General features: G+C 33.2%; 1 protein-coding gene across 1 annotated transcript in view; it reads left to right on the top strand.

The window, feature by feature from the left end:
* Nucleotides 1-8,500: 8,500 nt before the first annotated feature.
* The window catches only part of LOC129951173 (degenerin unc-8), a 14,611-nt gene continuing 3,330 nt past the window's right edge, over nucleotides 8,501-19,781 (top strand). The window contains exons 1-8 of the mRNA XM_056063203.1: nucleotides 8,501-8,616; nucleotides 8,741-8,872; nucleotides 13,755-13,911; nucleotides 13,978-14,178; nucleotides 14,226-14,374; nucleotides 14,445-14,575; nucleotides 14,754-14,904; nucleotides 14,977-15,090. Of these exons, the coding sequence (XP_055919178.1) occupies nucleotides 8,512-8,616; nucleotides 8,741-8,872; nucleotides 13,755-13,911; nucleotides 13,978-14,178; nucleotides 14,226-14,374; nucleotides 14,445-14,575; nucleotides 14,754-14,904; nucleotides 14,977-15,090 (1,140 nt within the window). The 5' untranslated portion in view covers nucleotides 8,501-8,511. The remainder of the gene's footprint in view (nucleotides 8,617-8,740; nucleotides 8,873-13,754; nucleotides 13,912-13,977; nucleotides 14,179-14,225; nucleotides 14,375-14,444; nucleotides 14,576-14,753; nucleotides 14,905-14,976; nucleotides 15,091-19,781) is intronic.

The raw sequence follows: 19,781 nt of genomic DNA, 5'->3' as shown, positions 1-19,781 counted from the left end.
ATACTCGTTTAGAATCTAGAAAATTTATTTGAAAGATTATATTTGTTTTTGTGTTGAAAGTTTTCGAAAACGTTCTTTTCTCGTGTAGAATTGGAACATTCATTTCGTCTAGGCATGTTTCGTTCAATGTATGGGTGTTCAATTAAATTATTAAGATTTTGTTTTTGTTCTTCTCGTTTTTCTGAGCTTAGAATAGGTGTGAAGAGTTTGTACTGTACCGTACCGTACGGTTGAATTTAGAAAGAAATTATTTTAAGAACTGTTTTTTTTTTATTTTTTTTTTCAATTTAGAAAATCATCAAAAGTTTTGGGTGAGAATTGTGACGTCACGTTGAAGGAATTTCACTTTTTTTTCTGCTCTTCAATGTCCAAATGAAAATGCTGGGTGTGTGTATGTTGTGTTTTTAATTTAGCTCAGGGAAATGCTAGGAGGACAGCAGGTTTTGTATTTTTATTACTGTGAAGAAAAAATATTTATGGAAAATGAATGTGACTTTTGCGCATGTTTGGAGTTTCAGGTAGAAAATATTTAAAAACGGAATCGAGTTCATTGTTTTTCAAAATCATTTTTCACAGATTCGTTTTCTTTTTTGACCAAAACGATTCACTCCTCTAAAGACAAATTTTAGTATTTGCGTTAAAAGAGATAATTTTATTTCCGTTGGAATTGCTTTTTTTATGATGAAGGCTATGCGATGCGTATCACCTACAATTTTTTGAAATAAATGAAATCATCAATCTTCTAAACACGACCAGCCAGATGCAGTGAAATGTTCTTATACTCAAAAGGAAATGTTTGGATTACACGATCGATTGATTGAATTTTAACATTTATTAAATTGTGTATTGGGTCAATGTACAAGTTAATAGAAAACAATCACGCAATTTTCTAAATATTTAGCAATTTACTAAGGGAGTTTTAAACCTTTTGTAAGTAGTAAATTGCTTATTGCCTTCTTTAAGAAACAAGCATCAAAACATGTCTAAAAAGTTACAGTTCGTGAAAATAAATCACAGCAAAAATCGATACAATTATGTGAAGGGGTCATTCGTACCCCAGAATTGTTTCGATAGATTTTTTTCTTATTAATACTTTATTATTTTGTTTTAATGTTTCAAATATGAAATTTCAACAGAAAATTAATTTTCAGTTCATTCGAAAATATATTCTTAAATTTGTTTGACTTGAAAACGGGCAAGAAGTGCCATAAGTTTAAAATTTCTCACAAATCTAGCTTTGATGGGGATTTTCGGTTTGTCTTAATTAGAAACCTGTAAACAAAGATCTTCAGTAGGTAGGTACATATATTTATACGTATACAAAGTTCCATTATTTCTTATTTGTTATTTAATTTTAATTGACCGTTTTTGCTGTAAATGTTAAGTCGTATTTTGAACAAAATTTTATAGGAAATAAATGAGTACTACGATCTTATAACTTTTTGTTATTTTCAGTAAAACTAGTGGTTAGTAATAGTAAAGCTCTCATCAAAGTTCTCATTGGTTGTGCATGGGATGTGGTGATGTCGGGCGCATGGTTACAATCGCTTGGCCTTGAAGTTGCTCGAAAAAATTACACCATGTTTGGAACAATCCTCTAAAACAAAAGATACGTGCAAAGAACCTCTGTAGTAAAGGAATTTTTTGATGACAGCAAATAGTTTGCCAGTCAACTTACCTGCAGTAGTGGACACGAATTCAGCACATTGAAAAGAGTACAAGTATTTTTCTACTTTCAATTCCTTATTACTTGCAAGTAACGGTGCATTTTTATGTTTTTGCTATGACTACCTTATATGGAAATAAAAATATGTAGTAAATGTTTGAAAAGTAAAATACCTTTTTGCGAAAAATGAAGATTGTTTGTGATTTGCGTTGTTTTTAGCTGGACATAAATTTAGCCCGTTTTGCAATAAAAGAGTGTATTTTAAATTTTTGTGTTTTTTAAAACGAAAATAATAATTTTTGACGTAATTAAATATTCCTTTAATGATTTATCAGAAGGAAAAGTTTGGAGTGATTGAAAACGTTAAACAAAACCCCCGGGCCAGAAAGACAACTACAATGTAAGATAGAATCATTTATAGGTTATCGACCAACGATCCATTTAAGACCTCCAGTGACATTCGAAGCGAACTTTCAACGAACTATGGAGCAAAGGACCATAAGACGCCGATTAAATGAAAACAATCTAAGTGGGTGCGTTGCTCATAGAAAACCGCTTGTAACAAACAAAAATCTGAAACCTATTTTACAGTTTGCCAAAGCTCACCTAGACAAACCAATTAGTTTTTGGAAAAACGTGTTCTGGAGCGATGAATCCAAATTCTGCCGGTTTCGGATCGGATGGGAAAAAATATGTATGGCCTCCAGAAAACAGGGAATATAATCCAAGGTACACCATTAAGACGGTGAAACACGGTGGAGGCAACGTTGTGGTCTGGGCTGCTTTTTTATGGCAGGGCGTTGGCCCCATCGTAAAAATTGACACCAAAATGGACCAGAACGTATACACAGATATCCTGTTGGATCATATGATACCCTACGCAGAAGACAATTTGCGCTATTATGGCGCTTCAAGCACGGCAACGACCCTAAACACACTTCAAAGTTAGAGAAGTGTGCCTTAGATGTGAATGAAATCGACGTTTTGAAGTGGCCAGTACAATCACCCGATCCTAACCCGATCGAGAATTTGTGGAATGATGTTGAACATCACATTGTGGCAGGAGATCCAAAATATACTTGGTATGCAATTCCAAAATCATGATGTGATGCTTTGGTTGAAAGTTTGCCAAGAAGAATTGCTTCTGTACTGCAAAATAAAGGGTTCCCTACCAAATACTAAGAAAAACTTAGAATTTATAACGGTAAGTACAATTTTATCAAGAAACTGTTGAATGTGATAAATTCGTGTCCAGGCGAAAAATTGATATTTCTACATTCTATACTTTTGTCTTCTTACAGATCTTAAACATATTTGATGAAGTACTATGAAAACATATAGTGCTATGTATATGTAATGTAAATAAAATATAACTAATTTCATAATAAGAAAATAAATTGAAAATTAAATGATTTTTATTTTCTTTAACAAGTGTGCTAAATTCTTGTCTACCACTGTATCTTTGGATTTTGTGAAAAAATGGCGTTGGTGACTTGTGTTTCAAAACCAAACAAATAATTTGTTTTGTTAACGACGCAACATAAATATTAGGAAGCCCCTTCTAATTCTGAAAATAATTTTGTGATGATACTGGTCAAAACCAAAGGCGGAGTCGATGTTTTCGGTTTTTGTTTAGGCTTTCCTGCACACGTCAAACAAAACACTGGTTGTTTTTTACAACTTACTTACGTAGCAGAAGTTTAGTGGTGACTGTCATAATTTTTCGACATTTCAACCCACCAAGAAAAAAAGCCCGAGAGACGTTATCGCTAAAGGTAAAATGTCACCTTCGTTCAAGAGCAAAAGACACATCAAACAGACCCACCTGTGACTTCTGTGGAAGATATTGTTCTAATCACTACAAAAATAATATATGCGTCAAATGTCACGTAGAACTACACCAACGTCTTCAACCTCAAAAAAGAACTATTTTTAAATGTATTTTTATTGAAATAAGCAAATTACTGGACAAAATACGTTTTTTTGAGAGGCTAAAATGAAGAACATTTCATGTTTATAAATAATTTTCAGAAAAAATTAGCAAACGATTGTGTAAAAAGTCTATGATCATATAAACACACAGAATTAATAGAAAATTGAATTTCAATTTACTAAATAGTTAAAAGGTTTGGCCCATTGATGTTATACTACAAAAAAACTGTTTCACTCCTCCGTTTGAGAGAGACATGTTATCCAAACAAAATCGTTAAAATTAATAAAAACAATGCCAACACTTACAAAAATTTCAAGTTGCCTGAAAACCTGAAGCTTATTCTTTTATGATTTGTGTTAAAAGTTTAAGAAAAGATACCTTAATTCGACGATACCTTGGTTTCAACTTTGCCCTTCAACTGTGAAAAATAATATTTTTTAAAAGCAACCTCGGAAACATTCACAACATGCAATTCTTTTCACCAATTTCTGACAGTATCAATTCCAAAACTTGAAATTCAGTTCAATTGATGCTTACAACGGGAATTTGATAAATTTGAGTCATTAGCAACGCTTGCTGTTGAAGCAGCAATATTAAAATAGATATTTTATAATTTGTTCGACAAGGTTTGGTGGTCTTAATGTAAATCCGACTTCAAAATATTATTGTATCGTGATTTGTTTTAATTCGAAAAATCACGTACATTTTTTTTATGAAGTAACTTTTTTCAATGGTTTTCCAAATCTATAATCCTTTAATCGAAAAGAAACGCTAAACCATTTATGCTAAAATGGTTTTTAATAGAAAAAGGCAAAACGGTTTGAAAACAAGATTTTGTTCCTGTAACAAATTTGCTGTTTAAATGTTTTGAAATATATTAAAAAATATAAAAATGATGTTGAAAACGTGTTTTTTTTTAAACTTGAGCAAATAGTTTGAATTAAAACATTCGAAATCAGCACTAAAAACTAAGTCCTAAACATATTTTTCAAAACTTTTAAATCATCAAGTTTTTCTCTTTTTTTTTAACTTCCCATAGGATGTAATTGATTTGTCAATTTTGACATTTCTCGACGTTTCAAGGTCCCTAGAATCGAAATAAAAGATTTTTAGAAAGATGCCTGTGCGTGCGTGTTAACGTGCGTTTGTACGTCCGTCCGTTCACGACGTTTTTTCGTCGTCCATAGCTCAAGAACCAGTACAGATATCAACTTCAAATAAATTTTGTTATACAGATAATAATGCAGAAATGGCTCTCAAGAAAATTGAGTGGGTGTTTTTTTTTTATCAAAGGAGTAAGAAAAGGTGAAAATGTTGTTGTAAATCCTAAATATCTTACGAACAAAAATCGCTAGAGACTTGAATTCAATTTTATATAATATTATATTGCGTGATACAAAACATGTATAATTTTTGAAAAAAATCCATTTAACGGTTTTTTGTATAAATCAAAAAACTGAAAATAAATATTTGTCAAATCTTACGAACTTAAAATGATTTCATCTCCAAAACAATTTTGTATAACGAAGAATAACTTTTTTGATATCAGGTAAAATTTTGAGCAAAATCGAATTGACAATTTTTTTTATAAGAAATAAAATCCTAAAAAAACATTACTCAAAGTTGGTAAAAATTGTTTTCCAAAAAAAATATCTTTTTAAACATTTAGAAAAATCAAATCGAATTACAAAAAATAAAAACTTAAAAAAAAATTTAACAAAAGTTGCTAAAAATTGATTTTCGGCTCAAATATCTTTTCAAAAATTTGAGATTATGGCTTTCAAATAATTTTAACTTGTAAAAAATATTGACAGTTTTATAACAAAAAACTAAAAACCCTAAAAAAAACAATACTAAAACTTGATAAAAATTTACTTTCTTGAAACTATTTTTATTTCACAGAAAATATTGTTTTCGATACTCATTAGTTTTTTGATAAAAATCCAACAGTCCAATACGCAAATTTTGTAAAAATTGATGTTCGGTACTTGATATCTTTCAAATTAATTTCGATCATCCAATTTGTAAAAATTTAAGAAATGCTACTTAAATTGGTAAAAATTTGTTTTCGACTAAAAATCTATTTAACAAAACTAGATTTTCAAACTAAACTATTTCTTTATATGAAAAATATCGTTGGTAATTTAAATATTTTTAAGAATAATTCAACTGACGACTTTTTTAAAACAACACGAAAACCGACAAACTTTAAAGCAAGACAAATCGACAAACGGGTTGGGAAGTTATCAGTGTGGGTCGCATCCCAGTCTCTTTTTATAAAATCAAATAAACACTCAAAACTAATAAGAATTTCCAAAGATTAAGAAACTAGAATACTTTAAATTTTATCTAAAAGAGACAAATTTTTTATTTTTATTTTCAAAGGATACAATATAAATGAATTTACATTGTCCGGGTTATAGCGCCGGGGTATACAAGGCCCATATGGCTTATTTTTATTATAAAGAGATATTTTTAGTTTTATCTTAGACTTCAAAACTGGGTTTGGTTTCTGGTTATGTTTAGCATTTTTAAAGTGCATATTTTGAAAGCCTGAGGACAGGCTTTTGAGGTATTATTACTTAGCCAGTTTAAAGGCCCATTGTGATACCACATGAATCTTGATTCTTTTTTGTAAGCTCAATGAAACCAAATTGAGTCCCTTACGAAACGTGAAAGACTTTTTATTTAATATGATTGACATAGTTTAGATCGTTATAGAAGAATTCTCGTAGGTAATTTTGAGATAGAGCAGGGAATATCAGACGAGGTAAAGAATTGCTTACGCCTCTTTCGCATGTAAAGCTTCTGCAAAAGCTGTATACTCTGGCTGCGTGGCGTGCGTTCCCATTAGACAGTGCACGGTTATGACACGGATTATTAAGCTTATATGCGATTTGCTTAGAGATAGAGATAGCAAATACCTTGAGTGCTTTAAATCTAGTGTAGGCCAAAGGTTTCTTGTGATCTGACACTTGGTGATGTCATTCCACCTGATGTTTGCCTTCTTACTAGCGTCTTGAAATTGCAATAGTTTACATGTAGCGATTGGTGTGCCAGCATTAGCCAAACGTGGTAGAATGGATTGTACCGTATCATATGCATATCTGGACACTTATGGATTGTTATAGAGTTTGTGGAGACAGAGTCCAGAGATTTGATAGTGGTCTGACTATCTCAGAAAATACGGACATCAGATAGTGAAATCTCTTCTTCTTTAAGGACAAGACTTTTATCGCCAAAATTTCACTTGGAACACGCTACAATGATTGGAAAGGCGGAGTCAGAGACTTAATTTCAGTCGTTCAAAGTACACCAACCCCTTGATTTGTTTTTGTTTCATCTGCGCAATAGGATTGACTTGTCTTCCAGAAATGCCCTATCCTTCAAGATCATTCTTAGAATATATATAAATTTAGAAGTTTATGTTGAATTGCAGTTGGGGGGTGGTGTAGTCTGTGTTCCTTGGAATTGATTCTAAGTACCTAACAATTACGGAGTAGACACTGCTGTTGTTAACCCACTGCGATGAAGATTTAAGGTTAATGGCAGAGCTTGCATCCATTTGTTTGTTAAACACATCAAGAGGTGTTAGGTAAATTAGGCTATTCAGCGATTTATAGCTTTTTCTAAAGCAATTTAGCATATTGTCACACTCTACATTAAAATTGGTCTGATTATCGATTGTATAACCAATACATAATTCGGGGCTATAGGCCCCATTTATTACCAATAGCTTTTTTGCAAGAAAAGACAGCTACTTTAGCTTTTTTGACTCTTTCTTGTATTTATATTACGTTTCCAATGTGGTTTTCTGCCTGAAATAAAACCCAATGGTCTAAAATAAGACTAGTTTACGAACTTTAATTGGATACCTTTAATATAGGGAGGAATTTTGTTTTTCCTCGAAAATAGGACCAAATGAGGTTTGTGTTGGTTAACTCACAGTTCACACAGTATAAGTTTGTGCAAGGCATTTTGTAAGAGTTATTTTAGGGTGTTAAGATGATTTCCTGAGACTGATATAGCAACGGCGTTATCCGCCTTGCGCTGTCCCTCTTCTAACGAATCTTCTAGCAGAAGAGTTGTCCAGTTTTGAGTGAATTATTCTGCTAGCCAGCATTAAATAAATTAACTTTCCAAGCAAACCCTCTACGTCCAGAGATGTTAGGGCAGAAGTGTCCACGTTGTTTAAAGAACCTTCGATGTCAAAAGCAACCATAGTTTACTCTCTATGATGGAGGAAGTTTTAACGGATTTGCCTTTATAATAAGCATATTGACGCCCAAGTTTGTACCGAGCAACTGGTTTTGTTTCATTAAAGTGAATTTTTCTGAAAATAAATATTTTTTCAAACAAAATAATAGTCCTTCCACGAAATGAACTCATTTCTCCAGTGGGAAAGTAAGAAAAGCTGAAATTACAAACATCGAAGAGGATATTCCTTAACAATAATACAATGTTTTGATAAAATCATTCTTATTTTCATCGATCGAGATGAATTTTTTGTCTGTACATTGATTACAAATATTGTCAAATGGTGTGTTTACACCATTTTCACATTTTACCACTTGCATGGTCTTTGACCCTTCCGATATTATAAATGAAAACATAATACTCCATTCTTTTGTGTCATTTGTTTTTATAGGAATAACTTATTTATCATTAAAGATAATATTGATTCCTTAACACTGAATTCAGTTGTTTGTCGGTCTATATGATGTTTCTTTATAGTCAAATGTTGAATTTTGCGCTATAAGATAAAGTATTGTATTTTTAGCGTGGGAAATGCAACAGACCCCCGAAACGAGATTGTTCCGCCCTTATAGCTAAAAGATATCAAGTACTTAACAAAAGCACGAATGTACAACAAAATATCTCCATGCAAATTCTTGAACTCTTAGTTAACAATATGTCGGGTTATTGGAAGGAACTACGAATCTGGATCCTTCGTGATCCTAAAAAACTTATACGCTATATAGTTCTTTTTATTTGCAGTATTATTGTTATAGTCCAGGTAAAACCTAACCTATGCCTATTATTATTGTTATTACTGAATGTTATTAGTGTTCCTCTTTTGTGAAAGTGAAAAATAAGATTATAATAATTACGCAAGTGATTTTTGGTTTGTGTTCTTGCAGTTATATGAATGTTTCTCAAAGCTTCGAAACCCACCAATATCTACACATTCTTATTTTAATTTGAATGATACAATTGAAATGCCGGCAGTGACTGTTTGTCGTGAACCTCCATATAAAGAAAATGTTCTGGAAGTAAGTTACAATTTTTTTTTCTTGAATTTGGTTATATATACGTACATGTATAGGCCTTCCCAACATGAAATGTTTCTTGCTTGTTTGTAACTTAAGTGAAGCTTATGTTTGTTTAAGACTTTTATAAAAGAAGCGTATTCTGCAAAAACGTTAAAATCTTAACTAAGTTTACATTAATGTTGGCTGTTGTGTAAAATTCAATTGAATACGAAATATATGCTTCGTGATTATTTGAAAATATTTTTAATATTTGTGATGAAATTAACTGTTGTTTAATTTTTCGAATACAGTGCATTTTCGAATATTGCAACTTATTATAACAAGAATTGTTTCAATAACCGATTTTTGGACTTTTTGAAATCGCTATTTGTAGCAGTTTTTGAAGACTTGACATCGAATTGCTGCGTTGAGAGCTTGTATTGAAGCTGCAGCCTTTGTTTTGGGAAAAGGAATCTCAACATTTTAACTGTTTCATTATCTTCGTAGATTTCCTCATTGTTATAAATAGATTCGAGTACCAGATTAAACATTAGTTCATTCGAAATGGATTCGTTAACAAATTGCTATTTATTCTACGAACGATAATTTGAGTTCTAACTGTACTCATCTTCACAATTGCTATGAGAAGCCATCAAAACATTAAAATATTTTTGCCTGCAATTCATCCTATGCATTCGATAGAAGGCACATTGCATTTTGGAGATTAAATATTTTTTAATTTGTAATTAAAGATCAGATTCCTCACATCCAACTAAGTCCAGTTTTTTTAAATTTGTAAGGTTCTGGTCCATTGGCCAATTTGCCTTCAAACACATACTAACAATCATGCCGTCATTACTGAATTAGGCTTTCCACGAATTCCATTTTTTTTTTTACGAATGCCAAGAATTGAAACGTTTGTAATACAAAATTGTATGAGATTTGTCACTACGAACATGTTTTGTAGATTTGATTAACTCACCATTATTTGGATAACGAGGTAAGGTATCCAAAAATAAGAGGGCTTTTGTTGGATGTCCTTTTGAATTTTAAAAGAGTCAAGGCCCAAATATCGAGTGGAACCATTTTTCAAAGAATGCTAACGTCATTCAATAAGTTGTATTTGCGTTGTCTACAACGGACATGTGGACAACATTTTAAGAAGATCTTGACTTTACAAATTTACCGATTGCGAATAGCTTAACTTTGTGTAAACCCGGTGCATTAGTTGAAGTGAGAAATGTGATTCTTTCTTTGCTCTTTTGTTCGTCTTTCTCTAGATGAGCTGTCGATTCCTTAAAACCTACAAGGGTTTCATAAGTCGGTAAAAGAACCCGGACTGATCGGCTCGCGTTATAAATTTGATCGAACTCCTTTACTTTTTCCTCACATTTATTCTCCATTCGACAAGACAACGAAGGAATGTGTGCTGAGATTTTAGCTGAGTTCAATCAATGAGCCTACTCGGATATCAGACGTTAACCGCCAAGCAGAAAATACACTTGACTTGTCTCTCACTTCTGATCCTGATACATAATCTATTGACGCTTCTAGGCACATCGGATCATAATGTCATATCTGCTAATTTCTAGTGTCAAATAAATCAGTTGAAGAAAGAGCTCCAAAAAAATCGTTGTCAGTAAAAGCAAGCCAACTCGCCAGATAGTGAAGACGGCTACAAGAGACTGCCATGTCCTTTTCCGATCGAGTCTCTAATAACCTCTTAAGAAGTCCTATATGCTGCCTGCATTAAACATTGAAAACCAATGGCAACGTTGCCTTGCAGCCATCAGAGATGCCGCCTCTGAAGTGCTAGGTTTCACATGGCCGCAACAGCAAAAACCCTGGGTTGACGACGAAAAAAAGCTCCTTTTTTCATAACAATAGTTACTCTTGGAAAATTTGTCAATTCCTCGCAAGAGGTAACAACATTAATCGCACAAAGGAATGGTTGAGAGTTTGTAAGTCACTAAGCCCTAGTTCTCAACGGACTGTTGCGCCACCCAATTTATTTATTTATTTAAAAAAAAGCTCCCAAGGGTAACAGCCACGAATCGAAGCCTGTAAGGACGATCAAGGGAACATCGTAGTAGAACTGCAGTCTATGTTGAGAATATGAAAAGACAACTTCTCCTAATTATATAACGGCGATGAAGAACCGAATTCCGCTATAAGGAAAATAAAACCACTCAACCTAGGTGACGCAGACCAACAATTCCAATTGGAGTCAAACAAAGCTGCTGGAGCTGATGGCATCGCTGCCGAACTATTCAAAGCAGCAGGCGATGGCTTGGTAGGGAGCATGCACCAACTCATCTGCAAAATATGGTCGGAAGAAACCATGCCCGGTGAGTGGAATGAGTTTGCCCAATACATAAGAAAGGAGGCCCCCTAAATTGCGCCAACTAAAGAGGCATCAGTTTCCTTAACATTGCATATAGGATCCTCTCTGCCGTATTATGAGATCGTCTAAAGCCGGTCTTCAACAACCTGATAGGCCCTTATCAGTGTGGCTTTAGACCAGGAAAGTCCACTATCGATCAAATATTTACACTACTGCATATCTTGGAAAAAATTAAGGAACTTCAAATCTATATCCACCATCTCTTTATAGACTTTAAAGCCGCGTATGACAGCATCTGACAGTATCTATAGGGAAGAGCTCTACACAGAAAAGTCTTGTTTTGGCATCCGTGTCAAATTTATCCGTTTGTGCAGAATGACGATGGAGAATGCACGCTGCTCTATCAAGGTCGGATTGATTTGATTGATGCGACTTCTTCAACATCGTTCTGGAAAGAATTGTGCATAACTCAACCTTCAACACTAGAGGCACAATCTTCCAAAGGTCTATCCAATTACTCGGATACGCGGATGATATTGACATAATTGGAAGATCAAAGCTTGATGTCAGTGGAGCGTTTTTGAGTATTGCGATGGAAGCGGAGAAGATGGGTTAAGTGGTCAATGAAGGCAACCTGCTATCATCAAAAAAGGGCATTGAACGACGACATTTTTTTCAATACGTCACCATTGACAGCTATAACTTTGAGGTAATTGAAAACTTTGTCTACCTAGACACCGCTATAAACACAGCTAATGACATCAGCGCTGAAATCCAACGAAAATTAACTCTTGCAAATCACTGCTTCTTTCAACTTAGAAGGCATTTGAGTAGTAAAGTCCTCTCTCGAGCGTCTTAAATCACCATCTATAAGGCACTCATCAACCCGGTTCTCATTTATGGTGCTGAGGCCTGGACAGTGTCAAAGAAAGATAAGGATGTTCCAGAGAAAAAATTTTTCGGGTGATTTATGGTCCCGTATGCATATATAGAAAATGGAGGAGAAGATATAACGATGAACTGTACGGGCTGTACAGCAACACTGACCTAGTTAGCAGAATTAAAGTCCAACGGCTTAGATGGCTAGGTCATGTAGAGCGGATGGACATCAACGCTCCATCCGGAAGGACTTCGAATCCAATCCCGAGGGAAGGCGCAATAGAGGAGGACCGCGAATCAGAGACAGCTAGCTAGGGACAGAGCTGGCTGGAGACGCATGTTGGTTGAGGCCCAAGTCCTCACGAACTGTGTGAAGTATGAGCATTAACGTCCTTTTTTCTACGGCCATGGAAACTGTGATTAATTATCAGCTTAAGAAATATTTTGAGGAACGAAAGCTTCTTAATGAGCGCTGCTGTGCCCCAGGGCTCCATTCAATCTATGATCCTTCTCCCCAATTTTCAAAAATGTCTTCAACTTATAATCCAATTACTTGTTTTGCTGACGATAGGACACTAAGCTTTTCATATTCGTCTCCAAGCTCTTAAAAGTTCTACAGATGTGAAACTGCAACGACTAAATTTGATAAGCTCAATTTAATTTCGATCTACACAGCATTGTTGAATGGGGAATAAGAAATCCTGTGGAAGTTAATGCTTCGAAAACCCAATGCTGTCTTTTATCATTAAAGAGAGATATTCCCACTATCTATAAGTGGCACTTGCTTCACAAAGCTAATAATCTCGAGAGAGAGTTTTTAAAATAATTGAACAAACTAAGATCAATAACTTGATAACGTTACTAGAACATCGTCGTAAACTTTTCGGACTTGCACTTTTTTAACGGACTTTGCTCTAGTAAAATAGGCAGTTGCATTCCTTCCCTCAAGCAATTTAACCGTAATACTCACGCTTCTAGGAATATCCACCAGTTAACCCTTGATGGGCATTCCCTCTTTTCTAATGCTCACACCGTGTCATTGGCATATTAAAGATATACAAAAACCCTTTTAGTGTGCTAGCTTTAAAAACAAATGAATTTAAAACCGTTTACATTTGGCATAGCTAAAATTTTCCAAAAATAATTAAGAATTGTTTTTTCTTTTATTTTCTGTTTTTGAAGTATGATTTTTAATAAAAACAGACAAAGCAAGAACATATTTCCATGAACCATATGACGGGTTGGGTTCGGTATCCCGGTTTTTATGTTCCCGTTTCTTAAAATCCCGATTTTAAAATCCCGTTTATTATAATCCTGCTTTTTATTTATATTTATTTTATTACTGTCGGGATTTGAAGGGATTTTTAAAAGCGGGATTGTAATTGGTCGGTATTTTGAATAAGCGTGACTTTAAAGGACGGGATTTAAGAAAATCGGTATTTTAGAAGACGGGCTTTTAAAACTTTTCTTTCGGGATATATTAAAACTTGATTTTAAAATGCGGGATTCCTACATGCTCCCAACCATGACCATTGACCATATACCTTTATTTTTAATTTTCACCAATTTACCTAGATAGCTTTAAAGATAAAATCTTTCAAATACATACAACATAAATCAATTCACCCCCCCTAACTTGTTAAAATATAGCAATCTTATATTAATAACTTGCAATTTTAGGAATTATTCAATGATAAAAGTTGTTACCATCCAAAATACACCCAATGTTGGAGTTCATTTCCTTTCGAAAAGATTCCCTTGATTGATGTGTTTGTCAATGGTACTTTTGAACAAAAGGAAACATTTCAATTGTGTGGATACAATAACGAAGACACAAGTAATAATCAGCTTTAAAGATAAAAGTCAACAACGTTTTATTATTTATGTTTTATTATTTTCATAGATGTCGATATAACAAGTAGTATACACTTTAATCTTGGACGATGTTACACCGTAAGGGCAAAATTTCCATCAAAGCGAGTTTCAAAAAATTCAGGCTATTCCATGATGTTAACTCATCATGTTTTGAAAAAAGAAAGCTTCAAATATGAGGCCGAACCTGGGTGGCACTTGTTTGTCCATGATGCGGCGGAAGAGTTTACAGGTAATAATAACACAAAATTTTAAACTTTTATTTAAATTATATTTTAGAAATCAATATGAAAGCATCCGGGCGTGTGGAATATGTTTTTGCAGAGATTGATGAAGAAATTGAAATCAAGCTTCAAAGTCAACATTTTTCAACAGTTCCTACAATCGACAATGCTTGCGATTCTAACGAAGGCTATAGCGACTTCCGGGTAGTTTATTTTGTGTGATACATATACGATAGTAGGGTATTAATTGAATGTTTTAAAACTATTTATATAGTGCGGGGAGACTTGCATTTGGAGGGAGGTCACCAATTTGGCTGGTTGTACAGGTCCTTGGATGCCAAGTGTGCAGAAAGAGTCTTGCCACAATTATGATTCTATGAAAAATCTCACAGTGTCCTATCAAAAGTGTGATAAGTTTCATTTTAAATAATAGAATTTGTTTTTATTTGTATAACATTTATATTCCAATGTTATGATTTGTTATACTATTATAATTAAGCCATAAAAAAAGCTAAAAGAAACAATTTTTTTGTAATACTTAACATTTGTTAAAATGCTAATCTCTGTTTATTTTTCTTTCAAGTAAATACAATAACGAAGATAATCCTAATTGTGAATGTGTTGAGCCATGCCATTCGAAAATTTTTTCAACTTATATTCAAAACCGCAAACCATTTATTCAACCAAAACCAACAACACAAATTTGGATTTATTATACATCTAAGCTTATAACGGTTATTTGAAACATAAACTTTATTGTTAAAAAATTAATATATAAACGAAAATATGCCTATTTTTTTATAAAGATGATTGAAGACAGACCAAGTTACGATACAACACAATTTATTGCTGACATGGGAGGGACTTTGGGTTTTCTGCTAGGCCTATCGGTTCTTGGACTTATTGGTATTTTGGAGCACGTAAGTTTTGAAATGTTATATTTATTTATGTATTGAAATATATATATTAAACAATCAGGGTATCTAGCAAGGGCGGACCCAGATTTTTAATCAAAGTGGGTCACTCGCTTAACATACAGTCAAGTTTTTACTTAACGCTTAAAAACGTTCTTTAAAGGAGGTTAACAAATTTAAATAACATAATGTGCATCTTAACATTAAATGCACACATTTCAGGGCTAAAGTGACTTTAGTTATTAAATTATTTTACAACGCTATTGTCCAGCAAGGATAGTCTAACTATTTAATTTATTATGAAAGCATTCTAAGGTTCTAACAGTTTTCTAAACATGCCATATTTAACAGCAAAACACAATATTTTACAGGGTTTTTATTGCTTTCACAAATGACACGTTTTAGAATATCTTTTCACTTCAGTTCTCAAGAGATTCAAAGCTTTTATATTAATAAATATGAGACGTGCATTGTGTTTTTCAATTAGCTATTAGTTTAACAGAAGTGTCATTTTTGCTGTTTTTGGGACATTTATATTCTTGAAATTAGTGTTTAAATCTAAGTTCTAGAACATCTAAAGTAAATCCACTTCAATAATATAGATTTCTTAAATTTTTTACGATCCTAAAAGCTTTATATAACAGAAAATCAATTTTGAAAGAAATATGTTGTCCGACTGCAATACCTCCAAAGTAAATTTTTCTAAAAAATTTAAATGCCATAAAAAAAATAATGAATGTTTCGATCATCAAAAATGCTTGCATTGAAAGACAAGATTATTGTAATCTGTTGATTAAGAGAAAATTTGAAAACAAAATAACGGCCTTATGAGGGGTACCCTTCTGAAGCAATACTAAAATATATTTTTCTTGTAGAAAGAAGCCGAGATAAGAAAAAAATTAAAGAAAGTTCTAAAAAAATATATCGGTTCATTTCTGAACAAAATCGAATTTTCGAATTTACACCAAAAAGTTTGTATGGGGGCTGCTGTTATTTTTAGTATTAAAAAATGAAAAAAAGCCTGAGGCTAATCGGCTTAGTTTGTAATAGTTGCCCTATACATAGTTCCCATGTGACGGAAGTAAAAATCACTGCAGTGTTCACTATTTATGTGCATAAAAAATAACATGGAATTGAAGGCTAGTTTCAGGAAATTAACAACTTAATATAAAATTGAAGATGTTTTATTCAAGGTTTCTTCTTAAAAACCTGAATATTTGCTCTTTTTCTTGGAAACAAATTTTATGAAAATAACTTAAAGCATTACTTAGGTGACAAAAATTTTAAATGTTTTTGACAGCAAAACACTTTTTGGTGAATGTCATTAAACTACTAACAAATCTTTACTCATACCCCTCAGCTATCTGAGATAGTTTAATATAGGAGTTGCTTGTGAAGGGCCAAAACCAGAAAGTTAACATAACCCGTATTATTTACGGAACAGCCATCCGAAGTATAATAAATAATAAATAACATTTAAAGTGAAATTCTGATGCGGAAAGTTATTTAATTTTTACGAGTGTTGAAAGAAATGTTTAAGAATTGATTCCTTGGACGTTGGAAAGTTTGACACTTGATGACGGTGATCGTAGAGTAGTTTCAAACACACAAAACACTGACGTCTCTTATTTTCAATTTATTTCAATTACTTGTTGTATTTTTTAAATCAGCTAACGTATCAACTTGTGTCTGATATTTTAGACTGTTACACCACCACCTCCCTGAACCGTCTTGATGTCTGGGAAAATTTAAGAATGTCTGCCTTTAGGTGGCAAGGACAAGGCGTCACAAAAGTCTTCACAAAAATAATTTCCTAATATTGTCATTCTTCTTTAGGCTAGACTTGGGCATTCCTTTTTAGAGAAAGTGGAAGGTATCTTCCTCCTTCTTGTCCTCACATCCTCTACGTTAATCAGATGAGCCAGAACCCATTTTTTTACATTTGGAGACTTATTAGTAAGGATAGTTGAGGCCTACCTAGTTGAATTTTGTTTTACCTTTGAAAATTTTTGGCCTAGAAACTCTGCAAGAGTTTCAAGAGCTGTCCACCTGCTGTTTGGGATTTCAATGGAACTTTCATTTACCTGCTCTATTGGTATATCATTAATACCATTTGGCTTGGACTTAGAATTAATCCGTTTTTGGCCAATTTGTCTGCCTCTTAATTAACGTCAATATCGCAGTGTCCAAGGACCCGACAGAGGGAATCGCGTTGGTTTTTCTGAGTAAACGAAGCTCAATACGTCAGTCTTGACTTTGTTACTGTGGCGGAAATGGCTTTGATTGTTACTTGGCTATCGATAAATATGTCTATACATTTGTCTTCCAAATTGTATTAAGAAAAATCCTTTTCGGCTTCAGAAACCGACAGTACTGCTTGAAATACATTATAGTAGCCTTAAATCTTTATTGATCTTTCTAGGGGAGCATTACATGAAAGTATGCCTCATCTAAACCCCTCCCTCGTTTTAGAACAATCCGTAAAGACAGATACATGATTTATTTGTACTACCCTGTTTTCCATCCAATCCTTCCATGTGGACATTTCTATGTACAGCTTTAAATAGTCTGCCTGAGCGGCAGTGTCTACGTTAAAAGTGTTATGTATGTTCTTGTGACCAAAGAAAGCCCTTTTTCAGTTATTACACTGTGTTACGTAATTCGCTTTTGGTCGCCCCAGTTTAGAATTAACGAATATATCGAGTGAAAACAATGTCTCTAGTGCTGCTGTTGGTGTAGTCCTCATGGCACTGATAGTACCTATATATGTAATTCTTTGAATTTTTTTAATATTTTTAAGATTGTTAACCTTTTCAAAGACTGGCCACCAACCCAAACATACGTATGTTTATATTGGCCTTACAATGGCAGTGTACATTCAAGGAATCGTTTTAGGGCTTTGGCTTCATTGTCTACCAAAAATTCTACTGCAGGTAAAGAAGTCAACTGAGGCTTTTCTCAATCTCTCTTTGGTGTTTTCTTTCCAGTCTAATTTACGATAGAGAACCAGTCCAGGATTTTAAGGCATACCAGTAATGTGTAGGGAAACACCATGAAAAGTTTTAGTTCATAATTGCAATGTTTCGTTTTGTCGTGAATAGAACCAGTTATATCTTAAGAGGGCTAACCTTCAGTCCACACCTACTGGCCCAATTACTGAGGGTATTAAGACCGAATTGTAGAAGATCACGTAGCTATAAAATTCTCTTAAGCCTTTATAGCAATGTCGTCTACATATGCAATTACCCTTAATCCACTTCCACTTAATTCTTTTAATATTTCGTTAACAACTAATAACCAAAGCATGGCAGATAATACCCCACCTTCCGGCGTACCTCTGCATGTCCTTAGTTGTAACCTGCCGTCAATTATCTCTGAGTTTATAATTTTTGTTTTGAAGATACAATCAATACAGTTTGACAACATTTGTTCTATGTTGACGGAGTTTAGGGCTTTTCAAATAGCACTATTAGTGACATTGTTAAAGGCCCGTTTGATGTCTAAGGTTGCACCAAAGGTGTATTCTTTGCATTGAGTGAAGAGTATCTTATCAGGTCCTCCCAGAAAGATACTGATACAAAATCAAATCATACTTCCTATTTAGGTTTGTAATGAATGTTACTTAATGCATTAAGTACATCTGAAGGATTTAAAAACTTCGATAAGTTTTCAATTATATATCAATTTAGCGATGAAAACGACATGCCAAACGGAAGAGAATTCCAAACAGATTTTTCAACCCTAATCCGGAAAAGCCTTTCATTATTTCTGAAAAATTCTCTTGGATTTTATTCTTATCTTTCAATAATACGGATGTGACAAATTGAATAATGCCGAAAGTTTTGTTTGCAAATTGTTTAAATTGGGACTTTAGTTTCGAAGAAATTGAACCTCTCATTTCTACATATCCCATAAATTTAAGTCAACAAGGAACAGTAGAAAAGTATTGACATTTTGGTGTCTCTTCCGTTAAGCCCCTATTCTATCACTTTGTAATTTGTACAACCTTTAACAAATAATAAATTAACATTTGTTAAAAACAAATTTGTACCTTAAACAACTACTTGAAACAGCCGTACCTTAATTTGAAGTTTTTGTCTAGGATAACTACGAAACTATCTTTAAAACCCAATTTATTATCTTCATTTCGATATATCCACTTAAGAAATTGATTAAAATGCTTCATTGTTTGTTTATAGTTTATAGAAAGTAAACTCACCAACAAATATCAATATGTGGAACCTTTAGTTTTGCATTCCTTGTATTTGATCAACGATTGTAATTGTTATTGACGCACTCTTTCGAATAGAATGGAAAAGGGATAAAATTATTCCAATTTTGAAACATGGGAAAAACGTTAGCCATCCTGTAAATTATCTTCCAAAGCTTACTAACTTCTCTAAATAAGCGTTTTGAAAAAAATAATTAAAAACAAACACATGGCACACAGTAACAATAACAATATTCTGATTTCTGAACAATTTGCTCATTTGATTTCGAGCGAACCATAGTACCCAATCGATCGAATAACCAAAATCATTAAGATTAATTTTATTATCAATGGTAAAGGTATTGGTATTGTTTAACTTGACTTTGAAAAAGCATTTGATTGTGTCTGATATAACGGACTCTTACACAAACTTTTAATGCTTAATTTTCCCATGCATAGGTCTTAAAATTGTTAAGTCCTTTTTGCC

The sequence above is a fragment of the Eupeodes corollae genome, chromosome 3 (genome assembly GCF_945859685.1).
Source record: "Eupeodes corollae chromosome 3, idEupCoro1.1, whole genome shotgun sequence".
NCBI classification, from domain to species: Eukaryota; Metazoa; Arthropoda; class Insecta; order Diptera; family Syrphidae; genus Eupeodes; species Eupeodes corollae.
Note: the sequence above shows the minus strand (reverse complement) of the source record. Positions and strands in the feature narration are given on the sequence as shown.